The sequence below is a fragment of the Trichosurus vulpecula genome, chromosome 2, assembly GCF_011100635.1.
Source record: "Trichosurus vulpecula isolate mTriVul1 chromosome 2, mTriVul1.pri, whole genome shotgun sequence".
In the NCBI taxonomy this organism is placed as follows: domain Eukaryota; kingdom Metazoa; phylum Chordata; class Mammalia; order Diprotodontia; family Phalangeridae; genus Trichosurus; species Trichosurus vulpecula.
In genome coordinates this window covers 436318994-436341973 of record NC_050574.1, presented here as the reverse complement: position 1 = coordinate 436341973, position 22980 = coordinate 436318994, and the positions used below count along the sequence as shown (strand labels likewise).

At 39.6% G+C, this 22980-nt stretch overlaps 1 protein-coding gene across 2 annotated transcripts; it reads right to left on the bottom strand.

Annotated features, from left to right (window-relative positions):
• Positions 1-4046: 4046 nt before the first annotated feature.
• DDX3X (DEAD-box helicase 3 X-linked) lies at positions 4047-21997 on the bottom strand. 2 transcript variants are annotated; one of them, XM_036745553.1, is made up of 17 exons: positions 21055-21997; positions 17615-17672; positions 16213-16260; positions 12482-12614; positions 11396-11554; positions 11214-11313; positions 10628-10763; positions 9942-10027; positions 9232-9330; positions 8983-9143; positions 8344-8488; positions 8118-8262; positions 7673-7854; positions 7476-7593; positions 7023-7176; positions 6774-6919; positions 4047-6641 (listed from the first exon to the last, which is right to left on the bottom strand). In XM_036745553.1, the coding sequence occupies exons 1-17, from the start codon at positions 21097-21099 to the stop codon at positions 6562-6564; spliced, it is 1995 nt and encodes a 664-aa protein (XP_036601448.1). In that variant the 5' UTR covers positions 21100-21997; the 3' UTR covers positions 4047-6561. The 2 variants fall into 2 exon arrangements, with proteins under 2 accessions (XP_036601448.1, XP_036601447.1); XM_036745552.1 differs by having other exon boundaries at positions 8073-8262; positions 21055-21195.
• Between the last annotated feature and the right edge of the window lie 983 nt (positions 21998-22980).

Genomic DNA, 22980 nt, shown 5'->3' with positions numbered 1-22980 from the left:
ATTCTGGAAAGCAATTTGGGATGCCTTTTTTTTTTTAAAGTAACTGGAATGTCCACAGGTAGCCAGCCAGCATGGTGGCTCAGTGGATAGAGCGCCAGGCCTGGAGTCGGGAAAACTCATCTTCCTGGCCATCAAATCTGGCCTCAGACATTTACTAGCCATGTGACCCTGGGCAAGTCACTTAACTCTTTTTAACTCAGTTCCTCATCTGTAAAAAGAGCTAGAGAAGGAAATAGTAAACTACCCCAGTTTCTTTGCCAAGAAAACCCCAAAAGGGATGACAAAGTTAGACAACTGAAAACAAATGAACAAAAAAGTCCACACCCTTTAATCCAAAGAATCCCACCTCCAGGTATAACTTCAAGGAGATCAAGGACAGAAAAAGGTCCCATATACACCAAAATATTCATAGCAGTACTCTTCTACGGTGGCAAAAAACCAGAAATAAGAACACCTGTCAATTAGGGAAAAGCTAAACAAATGCATGTGATGGAATATTGCACCATAAGAAATGATCAATGCAAAATTTATAGAAGCATGGGAAGGCTTGTATGAATCAACACAGCATGAAATAATTGGAAAGCTAGAAAAATATATGTAATCACTCTAATGTGCAAACAAGCAAAAAGACCAATACTGTGTAATTGTAATGACCAAGCTTTGCCCCAAAAGAATAGCTAATATCTAATTCCTTGCAGAGGTGGGGAACTATGGATGGGGAATATTGCATACTTCTGGACCCCGTTGATGTCTTTGCCGAAATTTTATTTAATGTCCAGACAGCTGTTCCCTAAATTGATCCCTCTACTTCTTTGCAGTCTACAGTCACACAACTCATTCTTCTGATTTCATATGGGGCCATACACACTTAGAAGGGAACTCAGAAGACCTGTATTCCAATTTCTACCTAAGGTTTTAAAGATGAAAAAAAAAAATGGGGGTCAGGTGAGTGACTTGCCCAAGGTCGCAGTTAGGCATCAGGGGCAGGATTTTAATCCACCATTTTCTCCATGATTTTTAAATTGTTTTTTACTTTTTGTAGTTATAGCACCATCACCTCCTCTCCCCAACCACCCCCCCCCCATCCCCATTAAGGGCAGAGAGCTTTTAGTTTTTATATCCCCAGCAAACTACTTAAGTACCTTAGAGTTACTTTGGACATATTTATTGTACTGATTTAGTAATGATTAGGGCAAACTGGAAAGACTGGGGGGCGGGGGGCATACGAGATGTTGTGGGAGTAGAAACTGAATGGATTGATTGACAAGGTGATGTAGAGCAATCAAACCCCCCACACTCTCTCAACTCCTGAACCAATATAATTGGGAAATACTTAAAATACAGATATTATACTTTATGAGTCAGTATGCGGCCCACAAAGATCCTTAAGTATGGTTGAATGGCCCATTTCTATTTGAATTTGAAGATATTAATGTAGATGAACTGGCCACTAGCAGTTTAAAACAGGTAAAATGGGTGAATAGCATCAATGAAAGAAAGTGAAGTGAGATATTAGCGGGGTTTGGAAGAAAAACTTAAGGTTTTGCTAAGACTTCTGCTTGATGCCCCACATGCAAACTGAGAGGCAGTCTTGAGGCTCAGAAGAGAAAGCAGAAGAGTCAAAGGATCTTAGTGGACTACAAACTTAATGAAATCAGTAGGCTGATGCAGTAACCCAAAAGTGCTAATGAAATCAAAGCTGTTAGTAAAATTTCCAAAGTGGAAGAATTGTTTCACTGCAACCTGCACTCAGTCACATCTGAAACAGTACATTCTGGGTGCTAAGAAATTTCACTAACACCTTTTGTTTTCACATCAGTCATTTCTGAATATGCCTGTCTCCCCCACTGCCCTTTCACATCGAGTTCTCCCAGTAAAAAGTTAATTCAACCAATGCAACTGCACTTGGCTGTGTCTATACTGTCTCCCCACCCCCACCCCCACCCAGATAGGAAAATTGCATTCCTTGTTCTCAGGGACCAAAATCAGTCATCATCCAGCTTTTAGTGTTTTCATATGCAGTATTAGACTCATATTCTTCTGGTTCAGCATTTCACACTGCATCTGTTCATACAAGTCTTCCCATGGTTCTCTGATCTTTCATTGATCATTTCTTATGAATCTTCCCATTATTTTTTTCAGAATTCTTCATATGCACCATTCCCCATATTCCAACACATTCTATATGCCACAGGTTAAGTCATTCCCCAATCTCTGGGCATCTTTGTTTCTAGCCCTTTGCTACAAAATGTGGCTCTTTGCCTGTCTTTGGCCTCCTTGTGCCCAGTAGTAGGATTGCAAGATAGAGAATGAATGAATTAAAGCATTTATTAAGCATTTACTACATGCTAGGCACTGTGCTAAGCACTGGAGATACAAATAATACAAAAAGCAGTAATCATTCCTGCCCTCAAGGAGCTTACACTCTCATAGAGGAAAACAACACACAAGGGAATGGTAGCCAGGAAATTTTGCTCTGGGGGAGTCAAAGGGATAGTGAATTGTCGAGCAATTGATTGCCACATCCTTGACAGAATTGCCAGAGTGCAGAGCGGTGGGTCTGTGGCTGCTGGATATGGTGAACTCGCATCAATCGGGAATGAAAGGCCCCAAGGCAGAAGGCAGAAGCGCAGGTTGGAGACCAAGGGTCCAGAGTGGCATGCAACAGCACAGGAGGAAAATGGCCAGAATGCAGTTCAGTGACTTGACAAAGAATTCCAAATTCTTTTTTTCATAATGGTTAGGCCAGCCCACAGTTAATGTGCCTGTCTTCCCGCAACCCTGCAAACATTTCCATCCTTTATTCACTTTTGCCAATTTGATAGTTGAAATGAAGCTTCAGTTGCTAATTTGAATTTAGTAGTGATCTAGAGTGCACTTATTTCTCACATTATGGTACTTTTTGGATCAAATCCCTCTGAAAGGTCTACTAGGCAGTCATCTTATGACCATTTGACTAATGGGACAAGTAACCAAATATTTTTAACAATTTCCCCAGTTTGACAAGTCTTTTTATCCAAATTTCATTTTGTACAAAAGCTCATTTTACATAATAATCTATATATAAGAACACCCCTAATCTCTGATTGGTTGAGATTTTCCCTTAGCCAGGTATCAAGAGCCAAGCCCATTATTTAAAAATTACATTGTTTAGGGTCACATCCATTTGGAGCTTACTGTGGTAGTCTAAATACCTAACTTCTTCCAAACAAATCATTATCAGCACTGGACTACATTCATGTCAGGTCTTCCTTTTCTGTTCCACTCACTCATCAAATAGTTGAGATGATTACTGCCTTCTAAGCCTGAGATAATGTTAATGCTAGGCTTCATTCCTTTTCTCCGTTATTTTTAGATTCCCAAACTTACTGGTACTTCTTTGAAACTGCTTTGTTTGTGTACCTGTTTTTTTTAACTCCTCAGAATATCAATTCCTTGATGACAGGGATATTTTTCATATCCCCAACATCACTAGCTAATTACCCTGAATAGAAAGGTGCTTAATAAATTGTTTCTAAAACTCAATTTAATTGGGCTCTTAAAGTAAGCTAACTGGAGGATATTACATAGACATAACTCTTCTAACTATATTGGCATGAAGTCCTATAGGACCTAACCTCTGAATTCTACCCCTTGTACCTTGTAATATACCTATATTCCTTTACCATCAGTGCCTCAGTTATACCGTCAATTTCTCAGTATTTAAAGTTGGTAATAATCTTGAAAGATTATCCAGTATATCCCACTCACTACACACAAGGAGAGGTTATGAACTTGTACAAGGTCATAGCTGGTTGGTGGCAAACGCAAATTTAACTCCAAATCCAGCCTCACTCATCCAGATGGTTACTGACTTGAGCCTCTAAAAAGTTAAAGTGTTCTTTCTATGAAACAACTTATCTGTACTGGATGTTAGGATAAAAACTTAAAGTCTCCCATTTCACTTTTGAGGTTGAAAATAACAGGAATTTTTTTACAAAGGAATCTATATTTATTTCACCTAATATATTGGGCTGCAAGTGAGAGTAACAAAGGAAAGTAGACTCTGCAGTTCAACTTTTTATTTTAATAAAATCAGAATATGCACAGCACATGCAGTGCTAGCATCTAAACTAATACAATAAGCAATTACTAAACCTACAGTGACTTGAAGTTCAATCTTTACATTCAGCAAGTTTAAATCCATTCTTGCATATGATTTTTGAATCCTTATTTATGAACTGAAAATATTGCTGGCTGATAAAACTTGCTAAAATGTTACCGCTGAATGTACAAGTCACTGATTATGCCAATACAACAAAGATAACCACATGTTTGAGGATTGCAATGTGCCAGACATTCACGGAGAAAAAAAAAAAAAAAACAAAAACACACAACTAAACAAAACTCACGCAACAAACATCTGAGAATCTGGACACTTCACATCAGTGTTTAGAAGTGTTTCATTAATATCTTAAGACAAGTGTATCAAAACCTTGGCATGTTTTAATTTCAAGTTGCCAATTTTGTTTTACTAACATCAGAAAGTTATGGCTACACTGCCAATGCCGGGTCTGCTTAATTTGACTTAAGAGTTTAATATGACTTAACATTAAAAGCTCACACTACCCCGAAATATATAATTTCACGCATACGGTGACATTCAACATTCAAGTGCCAGTGTTTTTGTACTGTCTTTTGGTCAAGTTTCTTTAAACTTTCAAAGAATCACTTTTAGGCTTACAAAAATAAATATTTGTCAAAATGTTCAATAAATATTACACAAAACTAGCAGCAAAAAGTATCTAGAAATCTGTCGTGTGCAAATAGTTTTCTTCCCAACTATCATTCCCATGGTCCCAAATAAATTTTAGAATCTAGTCCCTTCCCCTTCTTAGACAAGCTGCGTTCAACAATCTCCAAGAGACAAAATAAGATTGGAAGTTTAAGGACACGCACACAAGACATATATATAAAATTCTCTGAATGTGCAATAAAAGAAGTATTTTGTAAAAAGTTATGGGCAAAATGTACAAGGGCCTAAACCTAGACTAATTGAAATAGCACCATAACAAATGACCTCAATACTGTCAAGTGCACCTACTTAATAAAAGTTTTAGAACAAGGCACAATACACTTGAAAATCTATTGCACTTTAGGAGATTTTTGCCGTCTTCCTATGCCACTGAAAAAAGATTGAGAGTTTTGATCACGGCACTCTGGCCACAAAGTTAGCACAGAAATTCCAAGTGGCAGAGGCATTTTTAGTGGTGGACAATACTCATCTTTGGCCAGATTTAGCATAAACAGACTATAAATACAATGGAAACCTATGCAACTAAAACTGACTAAAACTGCACTGATAGCAGAATTGACACCTTGTGCAGTTATGTACATATTTCCAACCTCTGTGATCTCAAAGATTTCAGTTTGTTACTCTTCTGGAGCCATTTTTACAAAGTCTACAGTAAGCCAGTTTAACATCTCAACGCAGCTTGAACAGAGTAATGTGAATCTGCATTAAAATAAAGCCTGCTGCATAATTCTTCCTGTTCATACCCTCTTGACCAAAAAACATCAACACTAGCATGCGTTATTAGACCAAAATCAGTCAGGCCCTTAAAGAGGACCAGTCACTGCTGTGGTCAGCCATTCTACCATTTCAATTTTCATTTATGGCAGGCATTTAAAAAGTCTAAATAGATGAATTCTCCTAAAAACTATTTCAAGTTATCAGACCTTTAAACTTTCCCTGTAATATTCTGCCCACATTTGGCTAGCTCACATTAATGATCTGCCTAAACATTGAAAGAGGAATTGCTGTATTTACTTGCATTAACTTCGAAAACAGTGCTTTGAATGTATGCATGTATTCATACATCACCTCATCATGACTGGAATGGCTTATTAAAGACTATCAGGTTCTAAGTACCTATCCAGGATAGAGTGAGCAAATCAGAACTTTAACTTAGTACAGTTTGCCACATTAGAAACTAATTCCATTGATATGCTTCAAGATGTTTGTTTTTGGTTTTTGGTTTTGTTTTTCCAAATCTGCAAGTATCAAAAGCCCTAATGAAGGCTACCGCATAAGTTTTTCCTTGTAATATTTATGGATGAATCGATGATTCCTGTTTAAGTTGTATCACACCTGTGTGCCAAGGTTTGATTTTAGCCCAAGTTCAGTAAATTTATTTTGTCAAAACAATTGATATCTTGAGCATTACTGAGCCAACAGGACATCAAAATAAAAGTTGTCTAAAGTTAAAGGCACAGTACATTAACAAACAAATGATCCTCAGTCACAAAATTATAAATGCAGTTTGGGGTAGGGGTGGGTGGGAGGGGAGTTAATCCAAACTACAGCAATGAAGTCTTCAAACCACCTTCTGAATAGGGCTGCTGATTGTTCCTTTCCTTTCTTCTTGTGACCTTGAGCTCCCTTTAAAAAAAAAATTTCAGTGGAGAATCACAGCTGGTAATGTACTGCGAGTTCTTGAAGCTACACAAGGTATAGTCTGGCTAAGTTACATGTGGTTTCCATATTAGCTTGTTTGGTAGGGTGACCTGCTGTGAGCAGATTCAATTACCCCACCAGTCAACCCCCTGGGAGTTATAATTTCCTCCATATCCATCACTGTTGTAGAAGCCTCCATAGCCACCTTAAACAAACAAAAAAGCATACATTAGATACCACATTACTCCTTAAAATCACTTTAAGCTCAAGTTAAAAGCCCTATATTTTTTAATTACTTCAAGGGAGAAAAGAAGTCATTAAATCTTAAAGAACTTACCTCCACCAAATCCTCTGCTGCTGCCATGACCGCCACCTCCGCCACCACTGCGGCTGCTGCTTGCTCGACTACTACTAAAGCTAGAACTGCTGGCACCACTACTTTGTCGATAATCTCTGGCACCAAAACCTCCACTGAATCTACTACTGTTAGGGAGAAAGAAAAGCATAAAAACACATTATACCATCATTCCATAAAAAATAGAAGATTTACCGAAGACTGGATTGAAAATGAGGTTAACTTTAGTACCTCTTAGAACGTCCACGACTGCTACCCTTATAGTGATGTTCATAAGCCATACTTTCTAGCCACGATGGCACTTCTTGTTTAGCTTCAACAAGAAGATCCAGCAAATCCTTGGTAATGTTGATGTTCCTCTCATTGAAGAATGAAGTGGCAAGACCTAAAACAGGTCAAAGGAATTACCCCATGCTGTGTTTTCTACAAAGCATTAGAATATTCTACCTCTCCATTATTACTGCTGGCAACTGGGTTAAAAATTGGTGGCCCAAACCAATCAAATGTCCTTTTTTCCTGTATCTGAACCACATGACCAGTTATTTAATTACATCATATCCACCAAGATATGAAGTATCACCACTCTGTTGTAATTACTGATTAAGTTTTAAAACCCCACTAAGTGCTTTGCAAGAGATCACAATGCAACATATAGTTAGGTTTCTCACCAGTTAAAAACCTTACCAAGGTTCCCAACACGACCTGTACGACCAATTCGATGTACATACTCTTCAATATCACTCGGCAAATCAAAGTTTATGACATGTTTCACATTGGAAATATCCAGTCCTCTTGCTGCTACCTGAAAAAAACATTGTTTAGGTCTGGTCGTTTTTTAAAAATGTACATATTGAGATTATAAATAAAATTAGTGTACTTACTGCTGTAGCTACTAAAATTGGGCTTTTTCCTGAGCGGAACTGGTGAAGTGCTTCTTCTCGATCTCTCTGAGATCGGTCTCCATGGATACTGGTACAAGCATATCCTTCATGGTATAAGAAATCTTCTAAGGAATCTGCCCCCTTTTTGGTCTCCACAAACACTAAGGTCAGTGAATCTTTGCCTGAATTTGGAAAGGATGGAAAAGATTGCTTTCAACACTAGGATAATTTATAAATACTGAGCACCACCAAGTGGTGAAAGTTTTATACCAGTTGAATTTTAGTTGCACTTAAAGGCATGCAAATTGAAGTAATTCAAACAGAATGTTTTAATAGCATGTTATGAACAAGGAGGTAAAGACTAAAAGCTTTTCCTCCAACTAACACAGATTCTCATTACCTGAGCCACCAGAGCTGTGCTGAAATTCGTCGTAATTTTCTTTACCTGTGGCATTTAGGAGGTCAAGCAGAAATGACCGTTTGTCTGATTCTTCCACCCACACTACTTTCTGTGTGATGTTCTCAGAAGTAGAGCCAACTCTGCCTACAGCCAGAAAGATATATTCATCCAAGAAGTCACGAGCAAGCATCTATAGGAAGAAAACAAACTTAGTATCCACTAAAGTAAATATCATCATCTAAATATATGACATTTAAAAAACAAACTGTACCTGTATTTCCTTGGGGAAAGTAGCACTAAACATCATAGTGTGGCGAACTCCCTTTTGTGGCATAGTATCTTGCTCAACTATACGACGAATCTGAGGTTCAAACCCCATATCAAGCATACGGTCAGCTTCATCCAACACTAGATACCTAACGGCAGAAAAATTGTCAATATAGTTCAAACTTAAGATTGAACTATACGTTTGTCCAAGCAAAAATCATTACCAGAGAATTCAATCTTTGTAATATATTATAAGTCTATGTAAAATTAAAGGGTATACCATATGTAATACTCTGTATGTAAATCATTTTTAAAAAATGAATGGCTTCTTAAGAGCCAACAGACAAATCTGTAATGTTTGAATGCAACGTAATTCTGTAAAAACAAGGGGCACATCTGCTTTCTAGTTTTGCACATACGCTAACCTTCCAATATTAATAGTATAAAAGTTTAGCTGTGATACTGATATATGCCAACCAAATGGTTAAAAAACAGAATGATTTTGGAACCACAATCCTCAAAATGTAGGTGGTTCTATTTTTAAATAAAATTTGTAAAAGGGACTTTTAAAAGAATATCATTGTTCAGATAACTAAAAGACCATCTTACACAAGCAGAACAACTAAGACAATTATTAACATACTTGCAAAAATCTAAGCCAATCTTTCCTCTTTCCATCATATCTACCAGACGTCCTGGAGTTGCCACAAGCAAGTGGCATCCACGTTCTAAGTCTCGAATCTGTTGACCAATATCGGCACCACCATAGACTACACATGGACGAACTCTAGACCGATATGAAAACTGTTGGAAAAGAAAAGGTTATATTTTTCGGAAATGGAAACTGATTAATTTTCATGATAAGAATAAATCACCAGTAACTTAAGATTACCTTTCTGGCTTCCTCATAGATCTGTACTGCCAGTTCTCTTGTTGGCGCTAAAACCAGGGAAATTGGGTATTGTTTACGACGCCCATACCTTCCATTTTCCTATAAAATGAATCACTTTATCAAAAAGATCGTACAAAGAGTGGCTTAAAGTATTAATTCAGCATTTCATTAATTGAGTGCCAACAATGGAACAAAGCAATGTAAAAGGACTCCGTTAATATGTGAATCTCTCAAGATGTCACCCAGTTTTTTTAAAAGTTTTCCTGTAATATCAGCACACAGATTTAAATAAACAGGAATATTTTTAGTCTAAAACAAGGTGGGTTTTTCCTGTGGTCCTTGACCTTAATTTTTTTTTATTGTTAACTATTTCGACACAATTTGGTTTAATTTCAAATCTTATGTATTTCATTTTACGCATCTGAAACTTTATGCTAAGAAGCAGTCCATGATACAATAAAATTTAAAATCAGTGGTTTTATGGGACTATTTTAAAAAAATCTTATCAAAAGCTGATCACTTTTTAAATCTGAGGCACCACACTTGAAAAGTTGCCTGACACAAGAGGTGCAAAACGACTTAAACATGAACCAAAATAGATCAAAGTGATTTTGTACCTCACTTTTGTTTCAAAAGCTTTAACACTCATGAGCAGTGAATATCACTAGAGGAAATGTAAAATTTTAGCATTCATAAACTGGAAAACAAACCTTCATAGCCCTCAATGCTTCGCCTGGACCATCTGTATAAATCTGACTCAAAATTGGCAGAAGAAATGCAGCAGTTTTTCCAGATCCTATTAAAGGAAACAAAAAAGTAAATTATCCAAAACCAAACCAGCTTTAAAATTGAAGGTATACAACTCTATTCACTAACTTGAAAAGCAAACCAAAATGCCATACCTTAGCCAGGAGAAATTTTAATGCTACTTAACATCCCATGAGGAATTTAAATTCTAATATAAGATTGGTCTACTTCAATCACTAGCTTTCAAAAATATCAGGAATGTGTCTTATCAAACCAAAGACAGGAAAGAAAGTCATACAATTGTTACTTTTCTATTCTAATCACAATGTGTTCCAGTATACATTAAGGTAATAAAGTATCCTTTATTTCTCTTTGTTCATCTAGTAACTTTACTTGCTTAAGTTGTACTTTGAAATGGCATTGGGGATTTAATAGCTAGTGGATTTCAATACTAGGCAACTTCACATAATTATAAGTCAAATGAACAACTATGATTTGAAGTCAAGGTTTCGGGGAAAAATGAAGTTTAAGCTATTAGGTGTTTTGAGGGGAAGTACTACGATAATAAAACGTTTCTTCTCCCAGTAAATGTAAATCTCTCTACCAGAACTTCTAATAGTCAATGTTTATATTGGTTGAATAATTGTACCTGTTTGGGCACAAGCCATCAAGTCCCTCTTTTCTTTGATAATAGGAATAGCATGTTTCTGCACTGGAGTAGGACGAGTGTAACGAGTAAGTTCAATATTACCCATGATAATTTCTCCCATTTCAACATCGCTAAACTGTCAAGAAATGTAAAGATATTATGAATACAAGATGTTAACTAGAATGAGGATTATTCAAGAATACAGTTAAGCACGCCTCTCAAAGATAATCTCAATTACAGATATTTTAGTTCCACTGAGAATACCAAAAGGAAATTTAAGAAACTTCATAGCCAATCCAAACTTCACATAATCTTAGCACTTACTGCTCCCGCTCCCCCACCCCCCAATTCCCCTTGCCATGTCGCTAGCCTAGAATTTTTCTATGCCGGTAGAAAATAACTGATTTGTAATAGTGAATGGTTTCTACCTTCATTCTCACATTTTACACTATGGATGAGTTTTAATAAATAATAAACTAAGTCCATTTATGGTATTTACTATGACTTCAAAAGTTCTGAAATCTAAAAAGGAGCCCTTTAGATGGAAATACAGAATATGGGGGGGCGGGGGGAGTCAAATGCTTACACTTTCAATGTGTGGGGGACAGTTGTTGCCTGTTGCCTCAACAGGAATGTCATCATATTTCTCAAAGTTAATTCCAGTGTTTCCTCCAGAGAAGAGTTCCCTGAAACCACAAGTTCAACTGTAGTTACTAAATGACATAAACTGAAGATACACACTGAATCAATATTTTGGAAATTACTTACTGCTCCAAGCGGTCACTTGGTGGAAGTGGTTTTGACCAGTCATCCTCATCTGATTTATCAGACCATCGACTATTCCCACTCCTATCAAATTTGCCAAAGCCACTTCTGTCACCACGACTGCCAATGCCATCGTAGTCACTTCTTCCACGATCATCAAATCTAAACAGGAGAAAACAACTATCACATACACTACCCATTCAGGGAGAGAAGATGACCCCCAACATCATAAGACATCCCATGCTGCTTATCTGACTTATTAGGCAATACCAAGGGAGTGCTTCAAAAAGCCACAAACCAATCTACTTTAGAAGTACATTAACATTGACTCTCAACATTCTGGCTTCTCACCTACCAAACTTGTATTTGTCATCTTTTGTTTTTTCCAAGCATGCCATGATGTCTCTAGACTTATCAAACACAGGCCAATGGCTCATTTAGGGATCAGATAAACATTTTCGAGCTTCTATGTATCATTAGGTCACAGCTTACTCCTACATTTTATCCAAGTTGTTCATGAAAAATGTTATTTGGGGAAACCACCAGCCTCAAAGTACTGCTTTCCCCAATCACATTATAATCTTTATAGGAAAGAATTCCCCAGTATAAGACTTGGGACAAAAGGTAGAAAATAGTCCTTACCTGAATTAAGATGTGTTTAGTTTTAGGCCTGGTATACCATGTTTGCGAAAAATCAGGATACAGGATTAACCACAGCTATAAAGTCAGTTCACCACACTCGTGTAATCAAAAATACAAGGTGTTTAAAATTTATGAGAAAGAACCCGCAAAAACTTCAAACAAGTTAGGCTATTTACTAGATTAGCCTACATTTTTAATATTCAAATATCAAAGATTAACAATGATGCAGGTCTCATTTTTGTAGATCTCTAATTAGACTTTTTAAAAAGCAGTGATTATATGTTATGCTCCATATACAGAAAATAAATTTGGAATTTTTAAAAAGCCATTTTAAGAGTCAATAAAAAACAAGCATGTGGATTTTTCTAACACCAAAAACATATTTGCTCAAGACAATTATGTATACAATCATGCAAGAGAATAGTCAGAATAGATCAAATCACACACCTTCCTCTTGATCCACTTCCACGATCACTGAAGAAACTGGACTTCCCTCTTGTATCGCTACGAGAGCCAAAACTGCTATATGCATCCTTATCTTTACCAGAATTCCACCCCGAACTATCTTTATCGTAGAATCCTACCAAAAAATGAACAAGATTGACTTTCTTCTTTCAACTGCTAGGACCAAACACTAGAACTTATTTAGAAACCTAAAGCCTTGTAACAGGGTAATAGAGTCTGTCCATATACGATCAGACAAGGTTTCAGCCCTGACATGACAGAGGCAGAGGAGCCCAGAATATAGTATTTGGAACCTGGTAATCTATACACAGGTTAGATGATACATTTTAATTGTCTTATTTTGTAAATTCTTTAAAAGGATATGGGGCAGCAAGGTGGCGCAGTAAGTAGAGTAATGTCCCTGAAGTCAGGAGGACCTGAGTTCAAATCCAGCCTCAGACACTTGACACATTTAATTGCTGTGTGACCTTGGGCAAGTCACTTAACCCCAACTGCCCTGCCTCCTTCCCCCCCAAAAAAGGATAAAAAGGGCAGGAATACAAACCAAAAAAACAAAAAAAAAACATTCTCCAGTTATAAGAGAAGGGTTGCTTCAGTTTATTAAATTGGAATCATGTTGTTAACAAACAGTATTCTTTGCTATAAAATGGTTATGTGCAAGAAGACCATTCCAATGACTGTACTCTCTGAACCCTTCCCAAACTAGGTGTCTAAATGTGCTGACAATAAAATTATATATAATTCAATATTTACAGGGGAGGGGAAGAAAAAGGGACACACTGGAGAATAGGTGTCTAGTGATTCTTCCTCATCTTTCAAAATGTAAAGAATTATTAATAACGTACATTATAATTTTCTACATTAAGAGTTGAAGATGTTGAAAGCTAGCTCAACCCATAACCTCACAGATGAAAAGGCCAAGTAAAGGCCAGAGAAGTGACAGTCACACAGGTAAATAAATATTCTAGATTAAAATCCAGTTTACAACTCTGAACTCAGGGTTTCTCTTATATCACTTTGCCATCATATTCAAGGTTCAAGAGCACCGCCCCCCCCACCTCAAAACGAAGAATGTTCCCTTTCTTTAGGGTCCTAAATGCTGTTCCACACCACACTTTTTATCCAGATTACAATTAAGTTTTAGCAAAAATATCCATAAGCAATTGGTTAGATGAAAAGCTGACACAGGACCAAATTTATATTTCTGAAGTAGTTGAGCAATTAATTTCCCTGTTTAATTTAATTAATCCTATGATGTACAATCTAAGTTTTAACATCGTTAAATGTTACATATTAGATTGTATGTGAAAGTAACAATCAGGCAGGAAAGTCACACTAAAAATTTATGATCAAGAACCATCTCTCTTACCCATTTGTGTGACTAATAGTAAATGTAAAATTAGGTAGTAAAGGATCTGTACAGAGGTCCATCTACTAATACAGGATTTAAGGCTAAGTGATATTGTCAAATACCCAGTGGAAAGCTATTTAAATATACCAAATATCTGCCAATTTGTCTGGTGTACTACTACTTTTGAAAAATGCTGTGATCCTGAAAACAAGTCCTCTAAGATCATTTACTCAGGAAATTAAATGTGTTAAATTCTGCTTTTAGTCAATGGTGCATAAAATATTAATCCAGCACAATAGTCTTCATGTAGATTTAAAAACAGATCCTTTAGTTCAGTATAATTTGGGGCTGCCTTTAATTTGAGACAGTGCTTATATACTTTAGAGTATACAAAGCATATATACTTTATCTTTAATAGCTTAAAACTGCTCTCGCTTTGGAACATATAGAACTCGGTCCTCTCGTATTTATAGTAATTTTATGCCCTTTAAGTAGTAACAGCTAAATACCATACAATAATTAAGGTAAATGACTATTTGTTGGGAACACTGTATTACAGATAAAACTAAGATGACCCAATATTCCTCTGGAACCTGAATTCAAAATCTTGCTTCGATATTTATCTTTTATGACAAGCCCTACTGGTTTCTTCAGTTAAAAAAAAATTGAAGGGATGGGGGGGGGGGAGGGAGAGAAGAGCCCTAGATGATTGAGTATCCACCCAATTCTAAATCTTATGTGTTGTTCAACTTCAGTTGTGTCCCACTCTTCATGACCCATTTGGGGTTTTCTTGGCAAAGATATTGGAGCAGTTTGCCATTTCCCTTCTCCAGCTCATTTTACAGATGCGGAAACTGAGGCAAACAGGGTGAAGTGACTTGTCCAGAATCACACAACTATTAAGTGTCCCGAGGTCAGATTTGACTCTAAGCCATGGCACTCTATCCAATGCACCACCTAAGTGCCTCATTGGTAATCTTGTCTTAAAAAAATTGAGCCACATATACTTTTAATAAAAACAACCCCTTTTCCTCCCTCCCTTTTTCCTGGCGCTGTAGTGGTCAGAAAACATTTTAGAACACGAATGCAAAACTAAAAATATCTAGATGGGAATTATTAAGCATTTAAATTCAGCAATAGGTAAAATGCTATTAATTTGTTTTGCTGAGCCTTCCCAACTTAAAACTTTCGTTTACAAATTATGGACTTCACAGGATAGAACAGAAATGAAGGTGATCTAAAAACAAAACAGTTGAAAATGCAAAAAAAGGTCAATGGATGTACATGTTTGAATGTGGTGATTCAGCAACACTTCTTTCACTCCTCAAAGCTAGCTGTGTGCCCTTGAACATTAAATTACTTAACTTTTCAATTTCATCTGTAAAACACAGCATAGTCTAGTTCTTTCTAAATACCTTGTTGCCCCCAAGAAAGTCCACACTAAGGAGATGGTTTGTAGAGTTAGAAACAATTTTCTTGTTAAGAATTTTTTTGAAATATTTTATTCAAAGCTAACAAATCAAATTATAGCATGAGGAAAATGGATAATGCTAAATTTACTGCTAATCACCTATCCAGAGCTCCATGAACTTACATATATATGTAAATAAAAAATATATATACATATATAAAACATTACATGTAAGTACATTATTCCGTAAAATATTCGGTAAAACAGTTTTAAGATACGAACCATTTATGCCAACCCAATTCATTTAAGAATGAAAACTGTGCCATTGAAAATGTGAAATAAACTCTTTTGCTTCAAAAGTAGTAAGGATTACAATTTAAATCAGAAATGGATGCTTGAAATACTGTTAAATAATGATATCACAAAATGATCCTAAAAACTTGGTCTAACTAGGGGTGGGGAATCTGTGGCCTACTAGGTCCTTGGGAGCAGCCTTTTCACTGAGAAGTTTTACAAAATAAATCCTTTTATTAACATACTTTTATTATTATTATATTATTAACATATATTAACATTATTCGTTCTGTGAAGATTGGATTCAAAGGGCTGCACTTGAGGACCTAGAGGGCCACATGTGGGCTGCAGGCTTCCCCATCCCTGGTCTAGACCATGGTTAGTATATACAAGATCAGTTCAAATAAAAGAAACTTATTTCCATCATAACGTGCATGAGCTCCTTATTCTACCAAGGAGCAAGCAATAGTGTACTTAACTGTGTAACATTCAAAATGGAATACAATTGAAAATATTCCTTTTAACAGTATAACTCCTAGTGCTCACGTAAGGATTCTTATTCACTCAATGCAGAAATTGGTTCTTGAAGTTTCTAAACACTTAAAGGGGACAATTTGTACCTTATTAGAGATGATATACATTAGAAAAATGTCTTACCCTTAGAAGCTTCTCTGTTCCTTAAATGAGGAGGAATATAACGTCCTTCTAAAAAAATATAATTTTATCTTTACAAAAATCTTTAAAACAAGAGTTCTTTATAAACAGTGTAACCAAAGTGGGGGAAGAGGGCTTGTCAAAGGAGATATATACCTGTTTAAACTCAACTAACTTGGAAAAAACATCAGGGTCTTATTTGTCTAATTTTATTGTTCCAATATACTTACCGTTAAGAAAAAATCTTAGTACAGCAAAAACAAAATTCTAAGAAGATTTGGGGATGGGGGAGAAGGGTAATCCAAGTAAATTTGGGGGGGAAAACCCAACCAGGAATGAGATTTGCCAATTCATTAGATTAACTACTTTAATTCTCAACTTGGTTAAAAATCTCTGGCCAAGTTGGAACAGTTCTTGAATTAACTTAAAATGCAAAGATGTAATAACAACATCAAATCATATCAATAGGATATTCAAAACAAATGAGGAACTCATCACTTACTGCTTGAATAACTTGAAAACATATCAATCAAGTCAGTAGCAGTGAGTCACTATCACTTTCCAACTGTGGAGAATCTATTCATTAAATTAAGAGCAAAATGCCATTCACAAGGATTACCATCACCTTCCCCTCTTTTCCTCATGGAGTTTACAGTCTGCTGGAAAAACTCCATAGACTTGTAATTTTAATTACTTTCCATGTCTCTGGCTTTCTAAGATCATAAAATCAAAATTCCTTACTCCTTTCCCTCTTCTGCAACTATCTCCATTCACTTTAATTAAAAAAAGGAAAAACAGGATTAAGTAGAAAAAGGAAAAATGGGATTACTAAACTGCTAGAGACTGGGGTGTTAAAAGATCTAAATAAAAAAGTCAACTCATTTGTCTACAGTGACTTTACTATAACAGTTTTTAGTAACAAAGATTAACATTGTCAAAAATTCATTTGGCTAGTATGCTCAATCAACAAATATTCCATCCCAACCTCACATCTATATAGCAAATCTCTCCCTCATATTATAAAATTTCCAAATCATTCACCAAAACACTACAAAGACAATCTTGGTTCTGACCTACCTAGTATAGAAATTCTTTTGGTTCTTGTGAAAGAGAATTTAGTAAACCCCCTACTCTCTTTTACTGGGTCAAAGGTTTTGTTTTGGGTTTTTCACCAACCAAACCTACTTAGAAGATAAATTCACATGTCCCATGGGGTTGTTACATCTGTCTTTCAACAGTTAAAAATTCAGCCAAAGTAAGAACAGTCTTTAAATCTTTAGCAACAAATGATAGTCTTAAAGAGTTTCCTGGCACTCTTGACATAAGACATAAGAAAAAAGCTTTTTAAAAATCAAGTTAGAATCCCCTCCCCCCGAAAATTAATCACCTAAAATTTTATACTTACTACTCGCTGTACCTCCTCCACTCTGATTATCTGAAGAATTCAGGTCTAGGCCAGCAAACTAGAAGAAAAGAGAACTAAAGATTAACTATTTATACTGTCGGTATACATTAAATGACTCAGGGAAAGAGAACTGACATGTGGCTTTAATAAGCAAAAGGGCTAAGGGTCAGCCAATTTCTAAGCTTTGGCTCAGTGACTAAATTGACCTATGAGTTACCTAATATCCTAAACCTTTTTCCTAACCTAAAAATGCCTCTATCAGAGCTCCTACCCACCCAACCTTTGGGCTTGTGTGAGAGAGAAAAGTGAATATTAATCTCTTGGCTATTTTTTTTAATATGCCTTACTACTAGGGAATTACTGGACCTAGAATTTGTCAATTATTAATAAGGGAGACCTAGTATAAGCTTACCTTTTTATAGGAACTTCGTTACAAACCTTAAATTATAAAATCTCATGCATAAAGATATACTGATCTAACGCTTCACATGTAAGTTATTTTTGTAAAAAATATTCTTTAGCATTCATACCACATTGTCCCCAATACAGGGTTTGTATTACGCCCTGCACCAAATCTGCCTTTGCAAAGAGTGCAGCTTATAAATTTTTCCTGAGTATAGATAATTTCTTTGTACTTCATTTTAAGGGACGAGCCTATATATTTTGAATAATAAAAGTAAATGATTAGTAATAAAGCCTTCTGTTTAAGGAGTAAGCCACTTCCCTATGCCTCAGTTTCCTCATCTGTAAAATGCTGGACTAATTCCAACTTCTCAGGGTCTCAAGTCCCTTCCAGTTCTAGATCTAGATCTATGATCTTTTATATAAAATTGTTCTCCTTGGGGGGGACACACATTAGTATGATTGCGATTACTCTATTTGGAGCCTTAAAATACTTTCCTTTTAAAATTTCAATTTCAAGGAGACATTTCAAGTTCTTTAGCTCTCTCGCACCTCCATTTCTCTAATCTCAATCTTTATTCTTAAGGCCACGTTCTCCAACCATTCACACCCACTTTTATTTATTCCCTTTGAGATCAAAACTGGTCCAACTTCAAAAACCTAGGTTAAAAAGTATCTTTTACTACCCTAAAAAGTGAACTTCAGTGGTAATTAACTGAAATCATCTCTATATAGTAAACAAATTACTAACACAAATTAGAAGTATATTATAGCTAAAAAACCTTTATAAGTACAAATGCCACCTTTTAAAAATTTAAGTCACTGGATATAAACCCACATGACATTCACAAATAGAATGACACTACAATATATGTATTAACCTGCTCCATACATCACCTATGAAAATATATCATGTGTAAAGTAGGAAGCAGATACCATTCCTCCTTTGCTGATTAAGATCAATGAATGCCCTTGTAATGCTTACTCTCCAGAAGATGTAATCCATATTCATATTAAAATAAAGCTTGTCCTGTTATTTTTCCAAAAACTACATCGATGAAAAGCCCTATCCCACCAATATCCAACATGCTTGGCAGATATAAAAAATCATCTTTAAACCATGAGAGAAAGCTCTTTAATTTTACATTCTATAATTAAGGCAGTTCTTACTCCCTTCAATCCCAATTATTTATACATTTCTATGAGCTTCGTTCTGAAGACCTAATTAGCAGGAACATTCCCACTGCTTAAATTTTAATGTTTATACGAAGCTTTACAATGGTCAAGGTCAAATCAATTCTGAATTCAAAAAGGGTTGTAATTCATTCCTAAAATTCTAGATAGTGACTTCAAACCAATGCACTACTTAAGGTAAAACAAAGTCACTACTTTTGGATGCCAGTCGGTATACAAATGACGGCATCATTATAAACAGATCCCTCTCAAAGTCCTCCAAATTGCAAATCCCCAATCCTCAAATTCCGGGTCATTGTTGCCAACCAGTTTTACTAGGCTGTTGCATAAGGCTCATTTTGGACAAGTACGTTTTACTGGCAAACACACCTAATAACAAACTATACAACATTCACTTTTAAAACTTAATTAAAATAACCAAATATATTCCACAAATGCCCCCTAGCAGCTCATTAAAGATCGAAACCTTAATCGCTATGATCCATCTGCGGAATTAATCACGAACCTGAAAACTAAACAATGGACTTCTCTCCAAAGCCTAGAGTGCCACCGCTATAATCCACCTCTCCATCCCACATCCTTTCACCTAATTGTCACACGCTCTGTAAAGACTACCGAGACGTTTCTCAGACGTATTTAAACTGTAGCTGTAGTACCCTACCCAACACTTCAACATCCTGTTCCATCCAAATCCGAATTTCAGAAATTTTTCCTCTGTCCAATCTCCCAGGTCTGAAGGACAAAATCAGGGCTCACAAGACGAAGCCATCACGTAAGGCTAACAACGTTAAGGGGGACATGCTGCCTCTTGACCCTCACCACTCGGGTATCTCCCCACCGCAGCCTTCCCCCCCCCCACCTCCATATCTCCACTACCCGGCGCAACGGCGCACAGAGCGGCCCATTCCTCCCTCCCCCTCCCCCCCCACAATCCCTCCTCGGCCCATCTGCGTCACAAAACTTTCCACTCCGGAAACGCGGCTTCGCCAACCGGGACAGTGGAATCAAAGATCTCCCCTCAAAAGGGGAGATAAAAAAAGTTCCAAACCCTTTAAACCGAAGAGAATGACTTAAAAACTGGCCCTTCCGGGGCACCCATTTCCCGCTCCGTGTCTTCCGACTCCTCCGCATCTCCTGCGCCGGCGGCTCCTCGCTCGCCCCCGCCCCCCACCCCGCTAGCGGGCCGCAGCGCCGCCCAGCCACGCAGCAGCACACAAAGGAGGCCGCCGCCATTACCCAGAGCGAAGGCCGTCAGCCCGCGCGCCCCCGCCACCTCGTATCGGGTCTTCCGTCCCTCGTCATTCACACCTTCCGCGAGACAAAACAGCCCTTGCCAAAAGCCGGAAGCCACCCCTACAAGGCTAACGCAAAGGCCTGCTCAAAAGCCGGCTTCGAGAAGCAAAACACCCTTAGAGAGTCGCACAAAAGACTCGAGACAAAGAGCCCCCTCCGGCGCGCGCGCACCCAGCCCCCCCCTCGGCGCGCGCTCCCGTCGCGCGCTCCCTTCTCCCTCCCGACTCGCTTGCGCACGCTCGCACAAAAGCCGCCATTGTGCGCGGACCACGGACAATACCTCGGGAGAGCCGGGCCCGACACAAAGCCCGCCTCTCCCTGGTCCCTTTCCTCACGCTGGTCCCCGACCTTCCCCCCCCGACTGCTCTCTCTCCTCCTCCACATCCCGGAAAAGGCGACTGACTCCGGCCCGGAGCACATGACTCAAGAGCCGGGATACTCGCAGACCAACAGGGTTTAGCACTGCGCCACAGGCCAGGCTTGTGGGGGGAGGGCGGGAGTCTGATGAGATCCGCGCGGGCGCCGACCCCCTTCCCTCCTCGCCGTCTTACCTGCTGATCCAGCCCGAGCGCATTCTCCACCGCCACATGACTCATCCCTGAAGAGTACCGGGGACTCTGGCGTTACCACTGCGGATCAACTGTGTGAGGGGGATGTCTCACCGCAAAGCACCTCTCACCGGGGAACTGCGGCTCTGGAACGCCCGGCGCGGCCACGGCCCTAATATACCCACTCCGACGGCTCGTACGTCAGCACGTAAGACGTGCCCGTCCCCCGTCGCCTCCTCTCCCTACCCAGCGCACACCTCCCCCTACCGCCACCACTACCGCTTCTCCTTTCTGGTTGCCGCGCCAATCAGTCAGCCCTAACCTCGCGGGAACCAGCCGTCACAGCCTATTCTCCCACCGCTTCAGCGGAGCAAAGTCCTCAAAAATTCGCGAGAGCTTCTCTTTCGCTACCCCCCCCCCAACTACGTCCTTTCCCCTTTCCCCTCCCCCCTCCCCCCACCCCCCCTCGTCCTCGAACCCTCAAGGCCTCGCGAGAACTCCTCTTTCCCGATTTCTACCAGACTCGGAGCGCTCAAGATCTCGCGGAAATTCTCTTTCTTTTCACCCTCCCCCCAATCCTCCTTCCTTTTTCAGCTCCTTGTCTGTGGTCTTGGGAGATCTCGTGAGATTTCTGCGTTCTAACCTGCCCCCTCCCCCGCCCCCACCCTACCCCCACCCGCCTGCGTGTTGCCTCCCCGAAGTCCGAGCTATCCAGAAAAAGGCCGAGAGCGGATAATGTGGAGGGTCACGTGACCGCAGATGCCGGGCGCAGCGGCCATTTTGTGAAGCGGGGGATGGTGGCGTGGACGGAGTCCCAAAGGGGGCGTTGATGCCGAGGGGCAGGGTGAGGGAGGGGAAAAGAAAGAGGAAAGAGGAAAAGGGGTATAGGGGGCGCTCTGCAGGGCGGAACAGTGACCCCGGGCGAGGGGGTAAGAGGAGCGTCGACAGAAGTCCGCTCACGGAGGGACTCTCCTCTCGGGGCTCTGTTGCCAAGGTAGCGAGCGCGCGGGCAGTGAACTGAAACCTCCCCTTCCCCCCTCCCTCCGCGCCGGCGCCGGGCGCGCGCGCCCCCTCCCCCACGCTACAGGGAAAACAATGAGACAATCACACGCAGAAACGACGCCGATTGTTACGCACCTCCACCGGGGGGCCCAGACCCCCCCCCACCCGCACCCCGCTGCGCCCACGCCGGAACTCCGGCTCGCTCTCCCCTGGTTTCTACCCCAGCTTGGGGGGGGGGGGGAGGCTTACAAGACATCCTTCCATCCCCCGTTTCCATTCCCCCTCTTCCCGAGTTAGCCTGGGTCTTGGGGATTTGCCTGGCCGGCCCCAGAGAGATGCCGAGTGTTAACCCCTACAGCCCCCGGGGGCCGCTGCCCCAGGCCGGCTCCAAACAGCCAGTGTAATCCCAAAGCCAAGCGCACCCAGTCCTAGAGACCGCTCTCTTCGCCTATTGGGGGCATGGGGGGATGGGCAGACTGGATTTAGTGAGTCCTTTCTTGGCCCAGACTGCTCAACTCAAGAAAATTAAAAGTAAGGAAGGGGCTTTGTGCCGTGCCTCAAAAGTGACCGGACTTGGCCTCCTAGGAGGGTACCTGGTGAGTGCATTCAGCTCCCTCATTTTACAGGTGAGGCAACTGAGGCACAGAGGGGGAGGCGATGCCCCCGAGCTTCCAAAGGCAGTCAGTCTGCGTGCAGGAGAGCAGGGCTTCCCATCCCGCTCTTAGAGCCTCCAGATGCAGCGTTCTTCCCACTAAACCGCGCTTCAATAGGTGGGGGAAATAGAGGAAGAGACACGTGGTGTACCTTGAGAAAGCGCCCGTAGTGAGGAGATGCAGGAACCAGAGGACTGGGGAGTGTTGGGGTAAAGCCAAGAGGGAGAAACAAAGGGGATTCCGCATTGGAGTGGAAGGTGTGAATAGATGGACT

Coding starts and splice junctions, on each gene's coding strand:
- DDX3X (XM_036745552.1), bottom strand. CDS start 21,099: ATGAGTCATGTGGCGGTGGAGAATGCGCTCGGGCTGGATCAGCAG. Junction 17,673..21,054: donor CGCTCGGGCTGGATCAGCAG/GTAAGACGGCGA, acceptor CTTTTCTTCTAG/TTTGCTGGCCTAGACCTGAA. Junction 9,331..9,941: donor AAGCATTGAGGGCTATGAAG/GTTTGTTTTCCA, acceptor TTCATTTTATAG/GAAAATGGAAGGTATGGGCG.